This window comes from Anabrus simplex, chromosome 14, assembly GCF_040414725.1.
Source record: "Anabrus simplex isolate iqAnaSimp1 chromosome 14, ASM4041472v1, whole genome shotgun sequence".
NCBI lineage: Eukaryota > Metazoa > Arthropoda > Insecta > Orthoptera > Tettigoniidae > Anabrus > Anabrus simplex.
This window is the reverse complement of record NC_090278.1, coordinates 88,833,919-88,855,835: the sequence shown is the minus strand read 5'-3', so window position 1 is coordinate 88,855,835 and position 21,917 is coordinate 88,833,919. Positions and strand designations below refer to the sequence as shown.

Sequence of the window (21,917 nt, the reverse complement as noted above, 5' to 3'; positions counted from 1 at the left end):
GGGAGATTGTATCCTTTTACTACCATCTATCACATCAGTCTGTTGTATTAAGAAAGTAAAAGGGGTTTGGTTTCATTATGTTTGGTCCTGGATGTGAGAAGGTTATGTTACCAGCATAATACATGCTGTCTGGGTCGTTTAATGTCCTTGAATAAATACATAAAATTCATTAAAGGTTTTTAAAAATAGTGTGAAATAAAAAATAAATAAAAAATACTATTCTACTAAGCATTAATAAGAGAAAAGACCAGGAAGAAATAAAATCAATGAAATCTGGAAGTCCTATACAAGTAGTATTACTGCAGGTCTGAAGAAAATATTTAGCAAATGGTAGTGGCTTTTCATTATTGTAACTAATTAAAAATAAGAGTTTTAAAAATGTCAATGTTACCTGTTCCGCATTTAGCATATCACTTTCTTTCATTCTGGCCATTCTAGCTCCTTTGATTATCTTTGTGTAGCCATCCATAAACAGCACTTCATATTTGTCTGTAATAACATATCAAGATCAGTCAGAAACAAGTGAATAACATACCATTATTGTGGCAAGACCATCTCCAATAGTATCAGATCTTAATACAAAACCAACATGGCCGACGCATCAGTTGAATGTAAACAAACCTGTAATATATAAACATAACCTTTTGATTATCATATTGAATTGCTAAGTTGTCAATAATAACTAGATCTGCAATTCTAGGCTCTTAAGAAAAGTTTTAGGAACCTAAAATCGGCTTTTAAAATGAGTAAAGAGGGATTTTAAACAGAAAATAGGCACTTAAAACATGCTTTAAGACGTGTAGACACAAAATAGACTTTAAATATTACAATATATACATAACCTGTAAAGTGATCTGTTTTTACTTTAAGAAACGTAGTATACCTATTCATAACAGAAATAACTACAAAATTAAGACAGAATTCTAAAAGACACTTATCAAAAACACATAACGATTATGTAAAAAATCATAATAAATACTGAACTAAAACCTTAATACTAAAATCACTGATCACAATTACAGAACTGTAGGCATCCCATAACGGTATAAACGTGACCAGAGTATGTATTTATTTATTTGTGGGGAACATTCTTTTTTTTTGCTAGTGGTTTTACGTCGCACCGACATAGATAGGTCTTATGGCGATGATGGGATAGGCCTAGTTAAGGCCTAGGAGTTGGAAGGAAGCGGCTGTGGCCTAAATTAAGGTTCACCCCAGCATTTGCCTGGTGTGAAAAATGGGAAACCACGGAAAACCATCTTGAAGGCTGCCGACAGTGGAATTCAAACCCACTATCTCCCGGATGCAAAGCTCACAGCCGCGTGCCCCTAACCGCACAGCCAACTCGCCCAGTAGGAATGTTCTTAAAGCATACAACCACACACTTACCCTCCTTCAGACCTAATGAAGTATAGTCGAAGAACAGATGCAAACGCACATCATTCAACGTTACAAAGAAGTAACACACAATGCACACTCACGAAAATACCAAAAAAATTAACCGTGGGGTGGTCGAAACTGACTAATGACTTGTCCGGAACTGTACCGGTGCCTCTCATACAAATAAAACCCAGTATAGAAAGGCAATAACCCAAGACAGATGTAGTTTAAAACACAATTGTGTTTATTAAATTAAACTTTGGCCAAAGCAAGGATAAAGCCAAGTATAAAAACAGTTGATATAGATGTTGATTCCCATAGGGAACTTAAAATATTTGTCCTGAATGAGTAAATTTATAATACCAATATAATGGTCCGTTATTGGAAACGGACCATTTTATTGGTATTATAAAAACAGTGGAAACATAGGAGAAATGAATAAAACTTATATGCATAATCATGGACCTTTTAACGTTGCTTGACATGATTGGGAGATCTTTTTAATATCACCAGCTTCTCATTCAATTGTATCATATTTTCTTCACAATAATATAATAATTTAGAGACTGGGGAACAATCATCAATTAATGATATAATGAGATAAGGCCAAAACATTTCTTTCTTTATACGGAGAAATCGTATAGTAACCAACTGGTAACCACAACCTTATCAGAAAAAGGGGTGGGAGGTCACACACATCAATTAAGAAATCTTCTTCTAGCGTAACAATCCCCACGGAATTAGCATTGAGAAGTAAAATATGTAGGCAAAGAAGTACTTTTGCCAAAAGATGAACCATGAAAAACGAAGAGGTTATAGGGAAGTGAGGGAAGCTGAATGGTTGCAAATGACTAATCTCATGTTTTAATCCGTATTGAAATCTGTTGATATACAATAATAAAGTTTTATTATGAATCCACCTGTTCAATACATTATAATGTTGTTACATTTAAAATAACTTCATTAGTTAAAAACTTATATATGGGACATGTTTCGCTCCCTTACAGAGCATCATCAGCCAATTCTGAATCTCAAATAATTGTTATTTACATAAATAAAGACTTAAGAACTATTAGAACATTTTTGACAAACTTAAAACTTATTCTATTAGAAAAATCATAAAATATAAAATCTTTGTATACATGGCTTAATTACATATGCTTAATAGGAAGATACATTAAAATTATGGAAGAGAGAGTACTAAAATATAAAATAAATAAATAATATATATATTATGTCCAAAATCCTAGAAAGACGTGAAAAACAATCTTAGGAGCTAAATTTGAGGATTTTCTTGGCAATGAGATCTGGTAAAAAAGTTATTTATCCCTTGTGGATAAGTCTATAAAGATTCAAATTTATCGTCAATTTGATGATTGAACTTACAACAGGATAAATGTTGGTCTTCAAGAAATTTAAATGCTTGTTGTCATGTGACCTCGGCGAATGCTGTTGAAAAAATATGTTCTTATAGATGCCGAGGACCGTTCGTTGAACTAATGGATTTGATAAGGATGATAGAAAGGGACGTAAATACCTAGGGTCAGATTCCATACACATTAAGCGATCCTGAACATAAAGTTAGGACAGAGAATTAAGTAAGGCAAGGTTTGCATCTCTTTCAAAAACCATTTCTACCACATGATACACATTTCGTAAAACCGTCTCGCCATCTTTTTTTAAAATCCCCTCTCCTTTTCAAAGAGATAATAAAAGCAAAAGGGTAGAGAAGAAAGAAATGTCTTGGAATATTGAAGTGGCATGGTGGCACCATCTGTCAAGTTAGGGAAGAAGTAACTGTCAAGTCCAAGAAAGTTACAATATTGGAACAACAAACATATGGCATAGCCTCTAGGAAATAGAATAATAGGACAGCTAGAGCAATGGAGCAAAAGAGCATTTGGTGCAGCACAGCACTTTCATTCACAGTTTGCTTTAGAGCACATAAGAATAATCTTCTCCAAATTTTCCACAGTCAGGCTGTCTTTTCCCTGCACAAATTATTTTCAAAGCAGAAAAAGAATGCTCCACACTCACAGATGTTACAGGGGCTCAGGAAAATTCACTTACTTCTTTTTAGTTCAGTTTCAGCACTGAATGCTTTACTTGGGCTAATAGAACCAATGCTAACTAGACAAATTTAGATAAGCAATATGTGGAAAATTCAAAACAAGTATTTTCTATGAACTAGTATAGTCCAGGAAATGGGTGAGATAGAATTGCATTCTAAAATAACAGTCCTGGAGAATAACTGATATGTTTCAAAGAGTGGCAGTTTTCAATGAATGAATGAATGAATGAATGAATGAATGAATGAATGAATCAATCAATCAATCAATCAATCAATCAATCAATCAACGATCTGCATTTGGGGCTGTCGTCCAGCAGACAGATTACCTAACAGTTGTTTACCTGGCCTTTTCTTAAATGTTTTCAAAGAAGTTGGAAATTTTTCGAAATGGTGTAGATATAGTAGAAGGCACCCTTGGTAAATTGCTCTACTCCGTAATTTTTCTTCCTATAAATCAATACTTGTTTAAGAAATACATTTATATGAATGAACTTTCTATTACCATACGCTTTTATACTGGTATATAACAGCCTACCTCGTTCAAGAACTTTATTAGGAACATAACCCTGTCACGAATTTCAATTTTTTCATAACAATGTTTCTGATAATGATTCACCTAACTGTCATACTCCATATGTTACACTTCAGACAGTTTTAGTCTCCACTAGCAGAATCGATTTGAAGTTCTCTGGCGGCACATGCATTTTCATATAAAACATATTAGCACCCAAATTGTTGGTCAGTAACTGCTTACTGTAAGTGACAGTATATCAGTTGATACATTGTCCTCTAATTTAACAAAGAGAATATAATCTTCATTCACAAATGAAGTAAATAGCTTTATCACCTCTTATAACCTCAAAAAATATAGTAGTTGGGAAATGGATAGGCACCAACTCAGAACCGTGACCTTACCCATAAAGCACAGCTACCAAGTACACGGAAAATATCTTCCCTAATGAAAAATATACCCTTGAATGTTTTAATGCACCCTAATGAATTATTAACTACAAAATATACTCAATGAGTACACTTGATCTGAATGTGAGTGCATCTACTTTAATGATTTACATCCAGGCACACAACAAACAACACAAACGACACGGTCATAATATGTCATATTAGTTTAAAAACCAAATTTCAGTAAAAACATCACTGCACTAACATTTCCTAATCAAACAAAACCAACAGAAAACTAAACTGATGCTTCGCACATGCTCATATTTACATTTGAACAAACCGAACGCAGTGACATTGTAGCTAATATCGACAGCTGCATTAAGGTCTAATATATTGGAGATGGTCTTGATTGTAGTATACCAAAGTACAGGATGATCCAACAGTACGATAAAAGTACAGGGTAATCCAACAACATGATACACTAAATTAACAACACAGAATCATTTAAAATGATGCATTACTGAATCAGTTTAAAGGGAATGAACATCTAGGTCAGTATATATAAACTTTATGACTGCTGATTTTAAACATAACCTAGCTGATGATGAGATGAACAGAATGACATGGCATGGAAATCTTCAGGGCAAAAAAAATAAAAATACCATTTTTTTTCAGCACATTTCAACTTCTTTTTTTAACCAGCTATATGAAAATGAAAAGCAGGTTCAGGTACAATTTATGTCTGCCTGTCTGTCAGTCGGTATCTATTTGTTTGTTCCGACATCTCGGGGAAACAGAATTTCTCAAAACTAAGTATTAGTTGTGCACAAGGCTATATTGTGGCATGGCAATATTAACTTATTCAAACTAGGAAAAAACAAATGTCCCCCTTAATAATAGCTGAAGAGAATAAAACAGTATATAATAAATGTTGTGCAAAGCAGACTCCGTGGCTCAAGCGGCAGTGCACCGGCCTCTCGCAGTAGGGTTCAGTGGTTTAAATCCCGGTCACTCCATATGCGATTTGTGCTGGAGAGGGCAGAGGCAGGCCAGGTTTTTCTCAGCGTACTCTGGTTTTCTCCGTCATCTTTCATTCCCGCGACATTCTCTAATGTCATTTCATTTCATCTGTCAGTCATTAAGCATTGCCGCAGAGGAGTGAACAGGCTCGAGCAGCTGGCACAACTCCTATTCTCGCCGCTAAATTCCCATAGCCTTGCCTCGCCCGAGGGAGGAGCAAGCTTCAGAATGTGCACATTATTATATCAGTAGACAGAAAACCGAATTAGTTGCTGCCAGACCCTTCCAAGGACACAGTAGCTTGCTGATATAACATTACTCTGGGGAAGCTTTTGTTATAACATAAATAAGATAGCAATCAGCTTCAGAGGATCCCTTAATAAGAATTCAAGAGACCCATTTTCACCAAATTAAATCAAATGACAATACTCATCTCGGAAAAGAAGAGCAGCTGAAGAGAACAGTTTTTTTTAAATTAAGATGCAACATTGACATGAAAAAGTATTTTTCAAAAACTTTCTTAAAAATGAATAACTAGGAGAAATACACACATCACATATGAACGAAAGTGCTGTATACTAACAAATTTTTAACATCTATTTAAGTGAACAGGAAACCGTTTTAAATTAGGTTAAACATAATTAGATCACTCTTCCCTTCCCAATTCACTGCCCCCACATATTTTAATTATTTTTATCTTTATTTAAATAAGTTTTAAGCATAACAACAGTACTATTTACGTTTTTTTGAGAAGAAAAATACTCTGTAATTTCATCCAAGCAAAGTTATGTATCTGAAGATGTTTCTAAGGAATGAAACATGTTCTACAAATAATGAATTTGCAAATATATAGTTTCAGGAAGTTTACTTTTATTGATTTAATGCTAAAATCCCTGCGTGTAACCTTATAAATACACTAAGTGTACAATCTTACTCTTTCTCCCCTGTTAATACTGAAGGTAGTGATTTATAATTATTTTCTGTTGGGTTTAATACAGTGTCACTAACCATACATTTTAGAGACCCTAGTTGCTGATACATCATATTGCAGTTACTGTATAGTCATGGCTTTTTTCGTGACTTGCAAGATTTACGTACTTTCAAATTTTACAAACATTGTGAAAATCACTAATGTTACATTTGCAGGTATAAGTAAAGCATAAATTTATTTTTCTGTAGCATTATAAATCCGTTTGGGTAATACTAGGTAAGTAGAATTGTGGCATGTTTGAACAATGCATTTAATAACGTAGTGAGTATTAAATGACGAACGCAGCATTTTAATAATACGGTCTTATTTCATCCAATTCATGTGTATAGAATACAATTAGGATGTATAAGAAGCAAGAAAAATATGCAAGAAGTCCTCCAAAAAGGAAAGGAACAATACCTCCTCTATAAAGATCACTTCAGTTCAGTTGAAATGGAAGGAAATTTCATTATCAACCTAACCTAACATAACCTTGTCTTGTCACGGCTTCGATACAGTTTGCGTATTCTTAGCGACTTATGTACTGTACATGTGCGAGAGGCCTACTATATTGTTTTACAGTTTGTTTTTTGTACGTCCGGGAATGTGACAGTGTCAACACTAGCCAACATTGCCCAGGTCAAACAGGCCATCCAAGGAAACAAATGCATAAATTTACAAAAATGAAGGCAGCCACAGGAATTAGCCGAAACACCCTGCAGTGGATCGTGCACGGCCACTTACAGTTGGGGAAGGTGTCATCCAAGTGGATGCTTAGACTCTTGTCTGTAGACAAAAAGCAGAGGCGTGTGGTCGTGTGCAAAGAACTTTTGGAACGCCATGATCAAGATCCAGCCGACCTCACAGCTAGGCTTGCGACTGGTGATGAGACATGGCTCCATTACCATGAGCCACAAAGGAAACAACAATCGATGCAATTGGTGCTGGCACACCCACCATACTCTCCCGACTTAGCACCAAATGTTTTCACCTTTTCATGAACATGAAGAAACCTCTGTATGGTCGCCGTTTTGCGGATTTTGCAGAACTGAACACAGCTCTCAAGGCGTGGGTATGCAGCACTCCAAAAGAATGGTTTCAGGAAGGTCTGGAGAAACTGACACAACAATGGCAAAAGTGCATACAGTTACAATAAGATTATGTTGAGAAGGTGGACGTAACAACATGGGTAACTAGCTGTAGTACCCGGCGTTGCCCGGATAGTTTCTGAATGTTTACCTTTAAGGTTTGTATTACCAGTTAGTTATATGTGAAGTGAATGTTCATAGAATTCCCTTTTGACTTGCAAATTGATATATTACAATCTATTACGTAGTTTTAGAATTATTTAGATGTGTTTGATTTCAAGTTTTGGATTATTTAATTTTTGAGTAAAACTTTGTCCTTATGGAAGCTCGAATTGACTGTGAAGTATTTGATCCTGTCAAAAATGAATAAGTGATAACTATATGTATTTAGCCGTCGCACTATAGATGCAATGTACAGGATTTCAACTGTCAATGAGACCGTCCCCCTTTCGCCCCCCAACCCTAAGAGATAAAAAAATCTGGATTGTCACCATACATTATAGTGATCCCAAAAACTGTAGATTCGACACTATTTTCGATTATTTTAATATCTCACTCCCCCCTTACCCCCACCCCAAAGGGGGCTGAACATGAACTTTAAAAAATTCGGAGTGTCACTATTCATTTCAGCGATCATGAAAACTATGGATTTTTTATACGTTACCCCACTCGTCCCCTGCCCATAAGGGTGCTAGGGGTGCCTTACCCCCACACAGTTTGTCTCCTGATACTAAGTCAAAAGTGTACCAAATTTGGTTGAAATTGCTTCAGTGGTTTAGGAGGAGATGTAATACATGCATACATGCAAACAATGACATTTATATATATTGTTTTTATACTTCACGTCCTTTCCATCCCCGCCCAAAGGAGTCCCATGAGAGTCTTACACAACAGTATATTTTTTTCCAGATAGTAAGTCATATGTGTACCAATTCTGGTTGGCAGCTATGCCCAAACGTACATGCATAATCTCGCTGCTGTAGAATCCTGGAGCTGACGTTGCCATGGTTACGGCAGTTCATTTCCTTTATCCGATTCCTGCAGCAGGGGTAGTATGGTGCCAACATATCTATAACGGTTGGTTTTAGGGCCCGAAGTGCTTACCGGGTTTTGTTCTTTGTGTCAAGGGGCTTAGAATGAGCTTTGTCTTGTCCTTGTACGACAAATTTGATTTCAATGCTAAAATGAGAACATTTTTCTCTTTTTAGCATTGTAACTATTAGTTCAATACAGTTCAGTGATGAAGTTTTCTACTTTAAATTTGATTTCACCTATTATTTACACATTTAGTTTCGGCAGACTGAAGAGCTGAATTGCCATCAGGTCCAATTTCTCGATATTAGTTTTCACTTATATCACTGTTATCGCTAAAATTATCTTCGTTGATATGTTATTCACCCACTAAAAAATCACGTCTACTCCTACTGAACGACTGTGTGTCCCTTTCTTTACCTATATTCAGCTCATTTTTGATATCCGCAGTATTCAATCATGTTTACGAACGAAACTGCTGACCCGTGCTTGCGGAAGTAAAAGACCATAGCCGAAGCAACATCAAGACAGATAATCGCTCTTCTTTTATTTCATAAGCCTTGTAGATTGCACTGCGTGTTCATAAATGCTTTATAAACACTTCACTGCCGAAAAAAATACAAAACTATCACACAGATTGCAGACGTGTGCAGATAATGCAGCCAGGCGCTTTCGGGTGCTAAGGACCGGAAGGCTAAGTGAACAGTCGGGCACTAAGGGCCGGAAAAGATTAATCTGTATCAGTGTTATTAAAATATTTGTTAATGATTTACAACATAACTTTAAATACTTGAACTGCATAACATATAGAGAACTACTTAAAAAAATATGTGGACCTGAAGCGGACCGGCTTTGATTAGACAGCGCCGCACACTCAGCGTTGCCAATCCATGCTCGAAGGTAAGTGCTCGCAACCATCTATATAAAAATAAATTGACAAGAGGGTCCACCTTTTCAATACAATATATCAAGTAAATGATATTACATGATATATTGTATTGAACTGTATTGAAATAATATCACTTCGATACAGAACAAAAATAAAATTTATAGCTTATAATCTCGACCACCTGTCCATATCTGACAACAGCACAGTTTTCCTCACCCGTCTAATTCAGTGGCCGTGGGTTCAGGTGACCTCGTCTGAAGGGAGCCTAAGAATCAGAAGGGATACTCCACGCATGGAGATAACAATCCAGTAAACAAGGAGAGAACTCACCACCAGATAGTACAGCCTTCACAGTAGCTGGGTATTTTCTGCTGTCACTCCACGTTGCGTTCACTGTATCACCGACCTTGAAGACTTTTGAGCCCTTCTTGTTTGCTCTGCTGAAAAAATAATGTAAACAAGGAAAATTAGAAATTGGTTAACAAGAAAGTCATACTTTTCAGTGTTAACTCCGTTTAACCCTACAGGTGCCAGTACGTAAACCTGCAATTTGTAGCCTGTGGATTAAATTCTAACATTTACCACAATTTGTTTCATAAATTGATGTTACAAATATGATTTTTTTTTTGAACAGATTTTGTAATTTCATTGTATAACTTTATTTATGAGATGGAAAGACCTAACAATCATTTTAATAATTGAAATACAAAATACAATTTAAAACAATTCAAAACTCAAGGTTGCAGAAAAACACTTATCAAAGTTGAAAAATCTTACCTAACAAGTTTTTTCTCGATACATTCTCAGTCACTAGTACAAGTTTGGTTAAAATATTTGTGAAACTAGGGTCACAACAAAAAATAATATGGGTAGATGTGTAAAGCGAGAAGTTTGGTTAGGTTACTTGAGTTTTCTGAGTGGATTTCTCTTTCTTCTTCCTCGGCAGGTACCTTTCTCTTCAGTTCTCTAGGTCTGTGATAATGTTCTGGTTGTCTCCAGCACAGCAGGCTTACCTTCGTTAACATTCATTATCATATGACATTCCCCAGACAAAGTAATATCAATCATTGCTTGATGTACTATATATGAGTGTATTGTTCAGCTGAGGATGACCCAAAATTGGGTTTCGAAACCGGTACTGTAGTATAATAATTATAATAAACAAGTATTGATAAGGTGCAATTCCTTTCCTATTTATAATTGTATAGTGGTACTAATCACAAGTACTGTAAACCTACAGTGAACCACTCCCTGCTGCTACCAATCACAAACCCATAGTGTACCTAACATACTGGTACTACTACTCGCAAGTAAAGGCGACCCATGTTCCCCGTATGACAGTACTAATCACAAATAGTTTCATGGTTGTAACTCAATCATCCCTTGGTCACCCCTTTTAATCGCTTCTTACGACAGGCAGCAGATACTGCGGGTGTATTCTTCATCTGCATCTCCCACCCACAGGAGGTACAAAAGAAATCAATATCAGGGCTATAACACGTTTACTGTATGTTTCACGTCAGAGAAAAATTAGCATTTTTACAATGTTTAAGTATGTCTTATAGACAGCTGTTATAAAATATTCACTGATGTGCATAAAATTATTTCTATAAACCTGTAACCAGAGGGCGCACAGCACTGTTATACTGTAATTTTCTCGAATCAGCAATCACAGGCAGTTGCCAAGTAGTTTCTCGTAGTCTACCAACTACGAACACTCGAATACCATCTATGACTCCTGCTTCCTTGCACTTTCTATTACATTAGCAGCACAAAGCCTACACTGATTTGCAGATAATGATTTTTGTATTTGTTTCAAGTGTGACTGATTGTAAAATACTTGAAAACTACTTCTGATTGATCTTCTTTAATGCAACTCTCTCCTTCTTCCTGCCTAGCCAATGCTGTTCCCTCTAAATGCCTCCCATATAACGCTGTCCAATATTACAGCATACGATAAATTTCATCGTGATTCCGTATTGATAATTTACGTGGTGTGTTCAATATATAATGCAACACATTTTATTTCTCGGCCGATTTCAGTTTTTAAAACCTGGAATTTTGACTGGAACATCTTTGAATATTCCCACTTCATCTCGTAGAGTTTCATTCATTTCCGATATGTGGCAGCGCTATCACCAGCCCTGAAAATGGCGTCTGTAATGCAGGTGCGCAGCAAACACAGAGCATTTATTGAGGGTTTTTTTGGGCACAAAACCAGGGTATCACAGATATTCATAGGCGCTTGCAGGATATCTACGTAGACCTGGCAGTGGACAAAAGCACAGTGAGCCTTCTCCATGACAACGCAAGACCTCACACAAGTCTGCACACCTGACAGAAGCTCACAAAACATCAGTGGACTGTTCTTCCTCATCCACCATACAGCCCAGATCTCGCGCCTTCTGACTTTCATCTGTTTGGCCCAATAAAGTATGCACTCCGCGAGAAGCACTACGTGGATGATGGGGAAGTTATTGATGCAGCACGACTTTGGCTCCGACATCGACCAGTCAAGTGATACCATACAGGCCACCTAACCTTATGGTAGCATAAGGCAGCAGCAGTGAACTGAGACTATGTCGAAAAACAGGGTATTGTAGCAAAAGGATTGAGGAAGAACATGGTGTATTTGAATCCTCAATAAAACCAACCTACTTTTAGAGAAAAAAAAATGTTGCCCTCGTACAACGGAATAGAAAAACGGTAATATACTTGTCCACCAAGCCAATACAATCACATTTATTTCACAATTTTTAAACTGCAAAATCAAACATGTTTTGGGCGCTTTTCAGCCATCTCAGCTACGTTCGATGAAAATGAAAATGCACAGCCTATTTCCATGAAATGAATGAAGCCCCCATCTAGTGGTGAGGATAGAAGCTGTGCCAGTTGCCAAAGCCTGTTGCACTCCTCTGGAGCAATGATTAATGACTGACAGATGAAATGAAATGATATTAGAGTGTTGCTGGAATGAAAGATGGCAGGGAAAACCGGAGTGCCGGAGAAAAATATGTCCTGCCTCTGCTTTGTCCAGCGCAAATCTTGCATGGAATGACCGGGATTTGAACCACGGAACCCAGTGGTGAGAGGCCGGCATGCTGCTGCCGCTTTAGCCACAGAGGCATAGCTACAGTAGATGAAGGGATGAAATATTCATATTATCTAAACAATCAGAATGTTACATCATAATTATTACATTCTTATGCGATAAAAGGTTCATTTGTTAAAATGTTCTCCATTAAAAAACATCATGAGAAAAATGAGCTGAAAAATAGAACTGAATTCATAGTCCTTAGTATATTAAAAAGTCAGTAAAATCTTGTACAAGTGTAGTAAAAATTCACCCTACTGTATTTGGAGTTACATATATGTTTCACTTAATAAATGTTGTCATATCTCTTGCTAAAAACCAGGCTTGTGAAGTTCTATATTTTGGACATCAGCATGTTAGCTCATTATCAATTATACGGTCATGCTTCTGTCGCTGGTAATTTCAAAATTTATCTGTGTTTTTTTAAACAATAAAAATTTTCCTGACCAAGTGCTACAGTATGAAGGCATTCTTATTAGCTGATTTTAACTGCATCTTATGTGAATACTTTTACACGAACAGCCACTGACGCAGATTTAAATGATAATTTACTAGCTGCTGTACCTGTTGTTGACCTGACTGTCACTTAGCATCGCACGATTACATTTTTAGACTAATTACTGAGCACTCCTCACAGAACTGGGACTTTGAATAATGGTTTAACCTTCTCTGGACGTACGTCGATACATAATTGACAAGCGTAATATGCTTTCACAATCAGTCGTCAATATATAGTAGAGATCTCACTTTTTCGTTTTGATTCTTGATAACTGATTCTAATTATTGATTATATATCGCTGCGGCCCCAAAAGATGGGGTCAAGGAGCCATGGAGTAGCTTCTGCTGCCATCTTCATGCAATATTTACTACTAGGAAATCTGCAAAGAGAACAAGCATTCAGTGCTTGACCACATGACATCAGACCTAGTTTCAGCTGGCCCTTCCAATCTGAATAGAAAGCAGTATAATATTTCAGATGAGGAACAGAATTTTTTTTTTCTATTTGCTTTAAGTCGCACTGATACAGATAGGTCTTATAGCCCCAGCATTTGCCTGGTGAGAAAATGGGAACCCACAGAAAACCATCTTCAGAGCTGCCGACAGTGGGATTCGAACCCTCTATCTCCCGGATGAGAGTTCACAGCTGCGCGCCCCTAACCGCACAGCCAACTCGCCCAGTGTGGAAGAGATTAATGAAGTGTATGGTAAAACTGAAAGAGTTAACAGCCCCAAATATCTCGGTGAGATTGTGCAGATGGTATTCAACAAAAGAGAAGCTAACAACGGTAGGCGAGATAGGATGGTCACAACATTTTACGGAACACATAACCTGTACAAGAAAAAGGCAATTTCAAAGCAAGCTAAATTCAGACATTACAACACTGTGATTAAACCCGAATGTCTCTATAGAAGTGAATGCCTCCGAGTTACTGGAGAGGCTGAGAAGATTGAGAGGAAGATCCTTTGAAAGATAATAGCTCCAAAGATCGTGGCTGGACAATACAGGATGCAAGGACGAGAGGAACTATGTCAAAACCACACAAATCCATCAAGAAGTGACAACTAGAGTTCTATGGCCACCTATTTTCATAGAATGGATGACAAGCAGTTGACTCAGAACATTTTTACCATATTGAGTAGTAGACCTAACACCTGTGATGAGTGGTTCAGGGAGGATCTGAAAAGAAAATGTGACTAAATCGTGAAGACATTGTTAACAGAACCAAGTACCGACACCGAATCAGTAACTTCAAGGGCTTTCGTGAAGAAGAACAGCAGAAAAGAGACAGGCCGCCAGGGAGAGACTGTAACGATACTGGGCTGTGAAGAAGGTTTCTAAAAACGTGACACAGTTGTTTATTGTAATGTAATGTCTAACGGCCATAAACATTTTTTAAATTAAAAATGAAGAGTTAGGAGAAGACACCGGCAGTGATGGTAGCAACTTTGAGAGTGAAATACAAGAGCCATAAGTGTCAGTACACCACTTGATGCAAAGCCTGTTGATTATTTTTTGACAAGGATGTGAACCTTATGCAGTGTATATTAACCCTGACAGTAACACGTCTATAAATATCGCTTTAGTTACACCACACGTTTCGAAGACGTGTCACTCAAAGCCTATTATTTAAAGTTACCAGATGGAATGAACAAGGAATAGAGGTAGTGGAGGGGATAACACTCCCCTCCTTAAGAGGAATAGATGGCATTCATTCGCACAACACGTCAGAAAAACGTATGGTGTTACTGTCAGGGTTAATTGGAACGGTCCCCATTTAGGAAAGTAAGTAGGTATAGAAACAAGTACATTTAGTGCATTAGATTGAAATAATAATACATGAAACTGTAACATTTGATGAACTTGGGCTGGTATACTACAAAACATGTACATCCTGGCTGCAGAAATTTATCAGATCCATCCATATGCAAGAAGTTAATGTCTTCGTGCTTGGAGGTTTCCTTTCTACTGGTAGGTCCAGCAAATTCTCAGGTGAATGAAATAACCTGCAATTGCTTTTGTCCAATATGAAGGTACCTTACCAACACTCCATGCTAAATGACTACTCTATGAAGCCATTCCATCTCTGCCTTCCCACTATACTTCACCATTTCAGGTTTAATTTCATCTATTCCTGCTGCTTTATGACAATGGAGTTTATTTACCATTCTTTCCACTTCCTCAAGCATAATTTCACCAACATCATTTTCCTACTCCCCATTAGCTTGGTTGTTCGCAACACCACCAGGAAGATTTCCTTTTACATTGAGAAGATTTTAAAAATATTCCCTCCACCTGTCCAGTGATTCCCTGGGATCTATTATGAGTTTACCTGAATTACCCAAACACTGTTCATTTCCTTTTTCCCTCCCTTCCTAAGATTCTTTATTACTGTCCAGAAAAGTTTCCCTGCTGCTTGACCTAGCCTTTCCAGGTTATTACCAAAATCTTCCCATGACTTCTTTTTGGATTCAAGAACTATTTGTTTCGCTCTGTTTCTTCCATCTACGTACAATTCCCTGTCTGCCTTGGCCCTTGTTTGGAACCATTTCTGATAAGCCGCCTTTTTACGCTTACAAGCTGCTCTCCCTTCATCATCCCACCAAGATGTTTGCTTTTTCCCATCTTTACACACAGTTGTTCCTAGGCATTCCCTTGCTGTTTCTACTACAGCATCCCTGTAAGCCACCTATTCTCTTTCTATATCCTGAACCTGCTTACTGTCCACTGTTCGGAACTTCTCACTAATCATATCCATGTACTTCTGTCCAATTTCCTTGTCCTGGAGATTTTCTACCCTTATTCGTTTGCAAACAGATTTCACTTTATCATAGGCCTAGAGATACTTAGGTCACTACAGATCAGATAGTGTCTGCATCATTGAAAAATACCTGAAAAACCAGTACAATCCTAACAGATTTCCTGAATTCGATGTAGGTTACGATAATATATATACTGCAGAAGAATGAAAAATCAAAATAAGGAACACTGTGCATTCCATCAGTGGAACTGCGAAGTGTGTTTCAAAATCTCATTACAAGATGTGAAGACTGCATCGCAGTTCAGGGAAATTACTTTCAAGATCATCTGCAAACACTGGTGAGTTCAGCTTCACTTAGTTTCTATAGGCATAATCATTCTGCTTCTTCGATACGATTAAGTTCACTTACCATTGCGAGCACTGCGCTGACTATCACCGCTCCTATGCCTCGGTACTCTGCTATGGAGTCTTCAGTTACACTCTCTGTATTATTCCTAGGGCCCATGAAGAAATAGCAGCAAAGAAATTCCGGGTGAGACAAGAGTTCACTCATCAAAGCCGCACCCTCTCCCCCCCAGTCGGTGGTCCTCTCTGACTGAGGAGTCTGTCTTTATTCATTCACATGTAGTGAGAATAAGTTTGGTATTTTCTAAAACTAACAATACTAGTAGCATGTGATTGCAATGATTGTAGTGGTGGGTGTTCTCTCCCACAGCTGGTGGTGTCATCCATGAATGGGGGGAAAAGCGGATTCTGTTCATTGTCATTGTCCATTCATATACAGGATGAACAGAAATTCGCGCACTCGGGTGTCACAGCACAACTCCTCACATGCCAACAATAAAAAATGCCTCTCACAAATGTTTGTCCTGCGAGTATATCCGGCAGAAAAAGGAGGTTGAAGAGTGGCAATCTGGAAACACTAACCACACGTATGGTAACTACCTATGTCAGCACATATTAGTCGTGCTGTGCAGTTGGTGCAGTGGATAGAGTTTTGGGTTAGCATGCAGGAGATCGAGGGGTCGATCCTGGGTGGAGGCTTATGTTTTTTATTTCGTAAATGTAGTCCAGGTGGTATGGTATCTGGCACCTTAATCGTCGACAGCGATTGCAGCGGGTCCTCTAGAAACCATTTGCACTTGCATACTACATACGATCCTACAAATGGACGAACAATCGTTTTCATTCGTCAGCTTTGAAAGATGCCCTTTCCACGTCGTGGGTGTGAATTTATTGCCATGTGGAAATGATGAAATAAAAAGCAGTTTGAGATTCTGCCATATTTAAGACCACCACCAGCTGATTGCATCTGTCTTGCCAGAGACCACTGACATCAATTCTCTCCAACTACTTAAAGAACGAGGAAAACCCTGGATTTTCAAACAATACAGGAATATTAAATCTGCTCTCAAAATCAGGAGTTAAGTCTCTGCGATCAGGAGAGAAGGAAGAAGGACTAATAGGGAGTCTCCCAATTATATCAGGGGATTACAAGCTATCCACTTCATGTCCGTATCGATATGACAATCTAAGAATCAAAGTAATATTTAGCCACCTAATCAATACCTTTATTTGCCTGAGGCAATTTCATAAAATCATTAACAGTACATGTTTCGACTGCTTTGCAGTCATCATCAGTTACATTCACGTAAGCTTACGTGTAAATATGGTAAAAGTATTGAAACGGGAACGCCCTACGAGCATTCACGTTTCATTCTTTTCTTAAGAGGAGCTCGCTAACACCCGGCCGTAAGCATTTAAAACTTGCGCCGAGCACACAGGCATAGTGGGAACTGCAAGCAAGCTCGCGATGTTCTAGAACACCGACCAAGGACAAGTGACGTCACGCAGAAGGTTCCTTCGTGTTCCATAGCATTGCTGCATGAACGAAATATAACCTCAATATTTCAATAACGTCACCTTGCAGGCAGGAATAATGAACGCTGCTAGCCGAAATTTCGTGTCAATCGGTGTGAAGATGGCCAAGATATAAAATTTTCTTGGGGCCCACATGTGTAGCCACGCCCACCGGCCTTCGGCAATATAAGCGAGTCGCCAGCCTGGGGTAAAGCAGAATGTGTGCAGTGTGCAGTAGGCAGAGAGTGAGGGAAGTCGGCAGTAAGCCGTGAGTTCAGTGAGTGTGTGCAAGTAAGCACGTCGCGACATAATTCGTCACTCGGTCCGGCTGTATACTTGAGTTCAGAACGTTCGTGTTAAAAGCTTTCTCCGTGGGCTTGATTTCATTTAAAGACTGTGTTCTCGCATAAACTGTGCCAACCTCAATTTCATTTAAAGACTGTGTGAAAACAGCGATAGTGTTTCTAGCCAGGCTTGATTTCATTTGAAGACTGTGTTCTCGCATAAACTGTGCCAACCTCAATTTCATTTAAAGACTGTGTGAAAACAGCGATAGTGTTTCTAGCCAGCCTTGATTTCATTTAAAGACTGTGTGAAAACAGCAATAGTGTTTCTAGCCAGCCTTGATTTCATTTAAAGACTGTGTTCTCGCATAAACTGTGCCAGCCTTGATTTCATTTAAAGACTGTGTGAGAACAGCGACAGTGTTTCTAGCATAGACTGTGCCGACCTTCATTTCATTTAAAGACTGTGTCTATCCGTTGAACTGTGTTCATAATAAACTGTGCCAACATTCCCTCTTAAAGACAGTGGAATGCAGTATCGTGATTTCTTTCCGAGGAACCATGCCAATTCCCATCATAACCTGTTCAGAATCACGTATGATCTTAAGTGCCAGTGATAATCTTCTAAAAATTACGACGTAATAGAACTTGGACTGTCATTTATTTCAACAAGTGTATTGTGCTGATGGAGTACAGTGCAGAGACTGTACCCGGTAAATTTAATTTTCTTTATGAAGTGCTTAATCACTGCACCTCGGAAGGTCCTAGATTGTTTTCGTTTGTTTATTATTCCAAATACGATAATTCCTTCCATCTTATCCTCGTGGAACTGTGACTCTAACTTTATCCTTGCTGCTAAAGTGCGTTCAACATCATTGACTGTGGAACTATTTCGGCGTGCTTCGCCTTAGAGAAGTGTCACACCAGTGTCCCATGACGTCCAATGTGGAAGCTCCACATTTCCCCGTTCCTGCCTCAGGTTCGAGTCATCAACACTAATACAGAGAAAACACCAACGAGGGAAGACAACGCCGACGCCGACCGCAAGACGACGCAGCCGCCGCAGGACGACGTCCACTCCACGCCTTCAGGGACAACTCCACGATTCAGCTGTAAAAGGTGACATAATTCTTTGCATATCTATTGAATAAACTGAAGGATCCACTTAATCATGAAAATTTTTTTTCACTACCCTTCTCTCTCACTCTCTTAGCATGGGCCGTACACGCCTTGTCGTTCCTCATGCTCTCCGATAAACTGAAGTACGGGCGTTCCTGTTACAGTATGCTTAATATATGTTCTCGTATTAGCCTTGATATCTCCTCATGGGAAATTTAAAATGTCTGTCTATTGGGGGATGATGGTGGTAATGAGGGCAGGAGTAGGAGAGAGGGAGAAGAATGCTTAAAAAGTGATTAATAACTTGTTCTTAACTAAAATATTGTATGAAAAAATGTCTTCTTTCAATAAAAAGATAAAAACGTCTTTTAAGTCTCTTTCTTAGCTTCTGTTCGGAAGCATATTTGAAAAAACACTGATTAACTTTTTTACCAACTAACTACTTAAGATGTTATTAAAGTATAATTAAAACTTGTTCTTAACTAAAATACTAATAAAAACATGTCAGCTCCCAGTTGAGGAGTTAAAATCTTCTTTTTTAAGTCTGTTTCATGTTTTTGCTTGTAAGCATGTGGAAAAAGCTGGTTAACTTGCTTTCTTATTGCCAAAGGTAATTGGGCAGCTTGTAACACGATCTGCAATTTGCAGAAAATGGATGGAAATAATTAAAACCTTTTTTCGAAGGTGTTGCATTTAGAAATATCTGTTAGGAAAAAAGGGGGGATGGTGTTTTGAAAAGTGCTAACTTAACCTGTTTGGACTTCCGTCTTTAGTTCCCGATATTTAAGGTGTGTGTCTGTGCCAGTGCTCCCCGTCCTCAATCTGGTATAGTAGCAATATGTTGTAGCCTGCTTACTAGCATGGTTCGGCAAGGAGAGGGGATACAAGGGCGTGTCGTCATCTGTTGTTGTTTCTTGAGAGGAGGGGAGTGCTGACTGTGACGATATACTTGTTCGTGTCATTTGCTGGGCTCACTTGCTCCCTTTCTAATAGTTCCATACATCTAAGAATATGTTCATATAGAGGGTTTCTTTGTTTGTTCGTATAGTTTAAATTCCGATCCTTATTCGTTAACTTATTTCGAGAAGGATGTAAATGTTTTCTAATTTATTCATAAGTCTTCCCTTTTTTATCCTGTTAATAATTTCAAGGTCCTGTTTAATGTTGGTGAATTTATGTCCTGTTTCCTTCATGTGAGCCCCCATTGCTGAGAGCCTTCTATATATCTCTGCGTTGACATGCTCCTGGTATCTTATTGAAAATTTCTGTCCAGGCTGTCCGACATACGAAACCCTGCATTGGGAGCAAGTCAACGTATAAATCCCTGATACTCCTCTTCTTTGGATTTGTTGACTATGTTGTGGTTGAAAAAGAAACACAATATTAAGGTAGCTTTTTCAACAAACAATAACACTAAACATAGGTTTTTCAACCACATGTACTATTAATGATTCTATAAAATTGCATATAAAGGTATTGATTAGGTAGCTAAATATCTCTTTGATTCTTAGTATATCGGGAGAGTTGGCATATAATAATTTGGATTACATTAAACGAATACTCTCTCCTCGGTTTGTGGTCATCCGTAACTGGGAGAGAAGAGTATTCATTCATTCATTCATTCAGTCATTCATCAATCAAAGCATTGGGAGCAGTCTTTAGCAAACTTGGCAAAGAAAATTCAGAAGGGGAAGAAATTTAAAAATGTTCGTGCTTCCTTCCAGTGGCTGAGAAAGTGTTATAGTCAGCCTTTCATTTACTTGTCTCTTCATAGCATTGGACTTTCCAGTCCTATGAGTTATCTTATTAAGAAAAGTTAAATACATTTCTCCATCCATCTGCAAGCAATTATAACCACACACTTGGTTCTACACTCAGTTCACATGCAGGAAATCTTTCCATTTCAGTAGCCAGTCCTTTGTCCATTATTATTTCTAGAAAGTGGTTTTCTTCTTTCTTTGCAAATCGCCATCATTAAAAAGGTCTGTCCAGAGCTGTGGAGAAAGACGGAGTGTTGTGTGTCAGTCTTAATGTTCTGCCTTGCTTGTGAAACTAAATCTTAAGCAAGATGTAGCATGTGTGGCCAGGTTTAGGGAAATGTGTAAGTGATGTTATAAAGTGTTCCATACCTTGCAACATAGTTTCTTAGATATCAGCCTGTATTGTTTATGTGCATTCATCTCCCATCCGAATTCTAGCATATGGATGGGTTTGCGGATAAGTTGTCTTTTGTTTCTTGCAAAACCTTTCCTTCGAGTAGAGATAATTGTTCATTCATACCACACTGTTATTATAGACTGCTATGCCTTTCAGCATTCAGTCTGCAAGCCTCTAACAACTATTCCAATGAATAGATATATATTTTTTTAAGTAGGCTAACTATGTATTCATTCTGTCTCATTTCATCAACCCATTTCCCCCCACATTGTTTTAACATCATTTAATTTATATTCAAATAGTTTTTAAGAGGAACAATGTACTTGAAAATAATGTACTCAGAAACTTAGCGATTCACCTAAGCTTAACAACAGCTAAAGATGTTCTCAAGTGAGAACGAAACATGTACCATTTATAATTAATTAATTTGCTAAAAAGCAAATAAAAAGTATCAAAAAGGTGGAAGATTTTCAATTATTGTAAGTCTCTGCGATTAGAATTTGATACGGAAAATGAAGCTGATTACTTGCAAAATGGCTACTTCTAGAAGAGTACAGCCCTTGTAAGGCAGACCCTCCGATGAGGGTGGGCAGCATCTGCCATGTGTAGGTAACAGTGTGTTATTGTGGTGGAGGATAGTGTTGTGTGTGAGTTGCTGGGATGTTGGGGACAGCATAAACACCCAGCCCCAGAGCCACTGGAATTAACCAATTAAGGTTAAGATCCCCGACCCAGCCAGGAATCGACCCGGGACCCTCTGAACCGAAGGCCAGTATGCTGGCCATTCAGCCAA

At 38.1% G+C, this 21,917-nt stretch overlaps 1 protein-coding gene across 1 annotated transcript in view; it reads right to left on the bottom strand.

Moving 5' to 3' along the window:
- LOC136885661 (uncharacterized) overlaps positions 1–21,917 on the bottom strand; it is a 220,675-nt gene that overhangs the window by 158,723 nt on the left and 40,035 nt on the right. Inside the window, exons 4-5 of the mRNA XM_067158354.2 lie at positions 9,681–9,787; positions 392–489 (exon numbers count right to left, since the gene is read on the bottom strand). Of these exons, the coding sequence (XP_067014455.2) occupies positions 392–489; positions 9,681–9,787 (205 nt within the window). The remainder of the gene's footprint in view (positions 1–391; positions 490–9,680; positions 9,788–21,917) is intronic.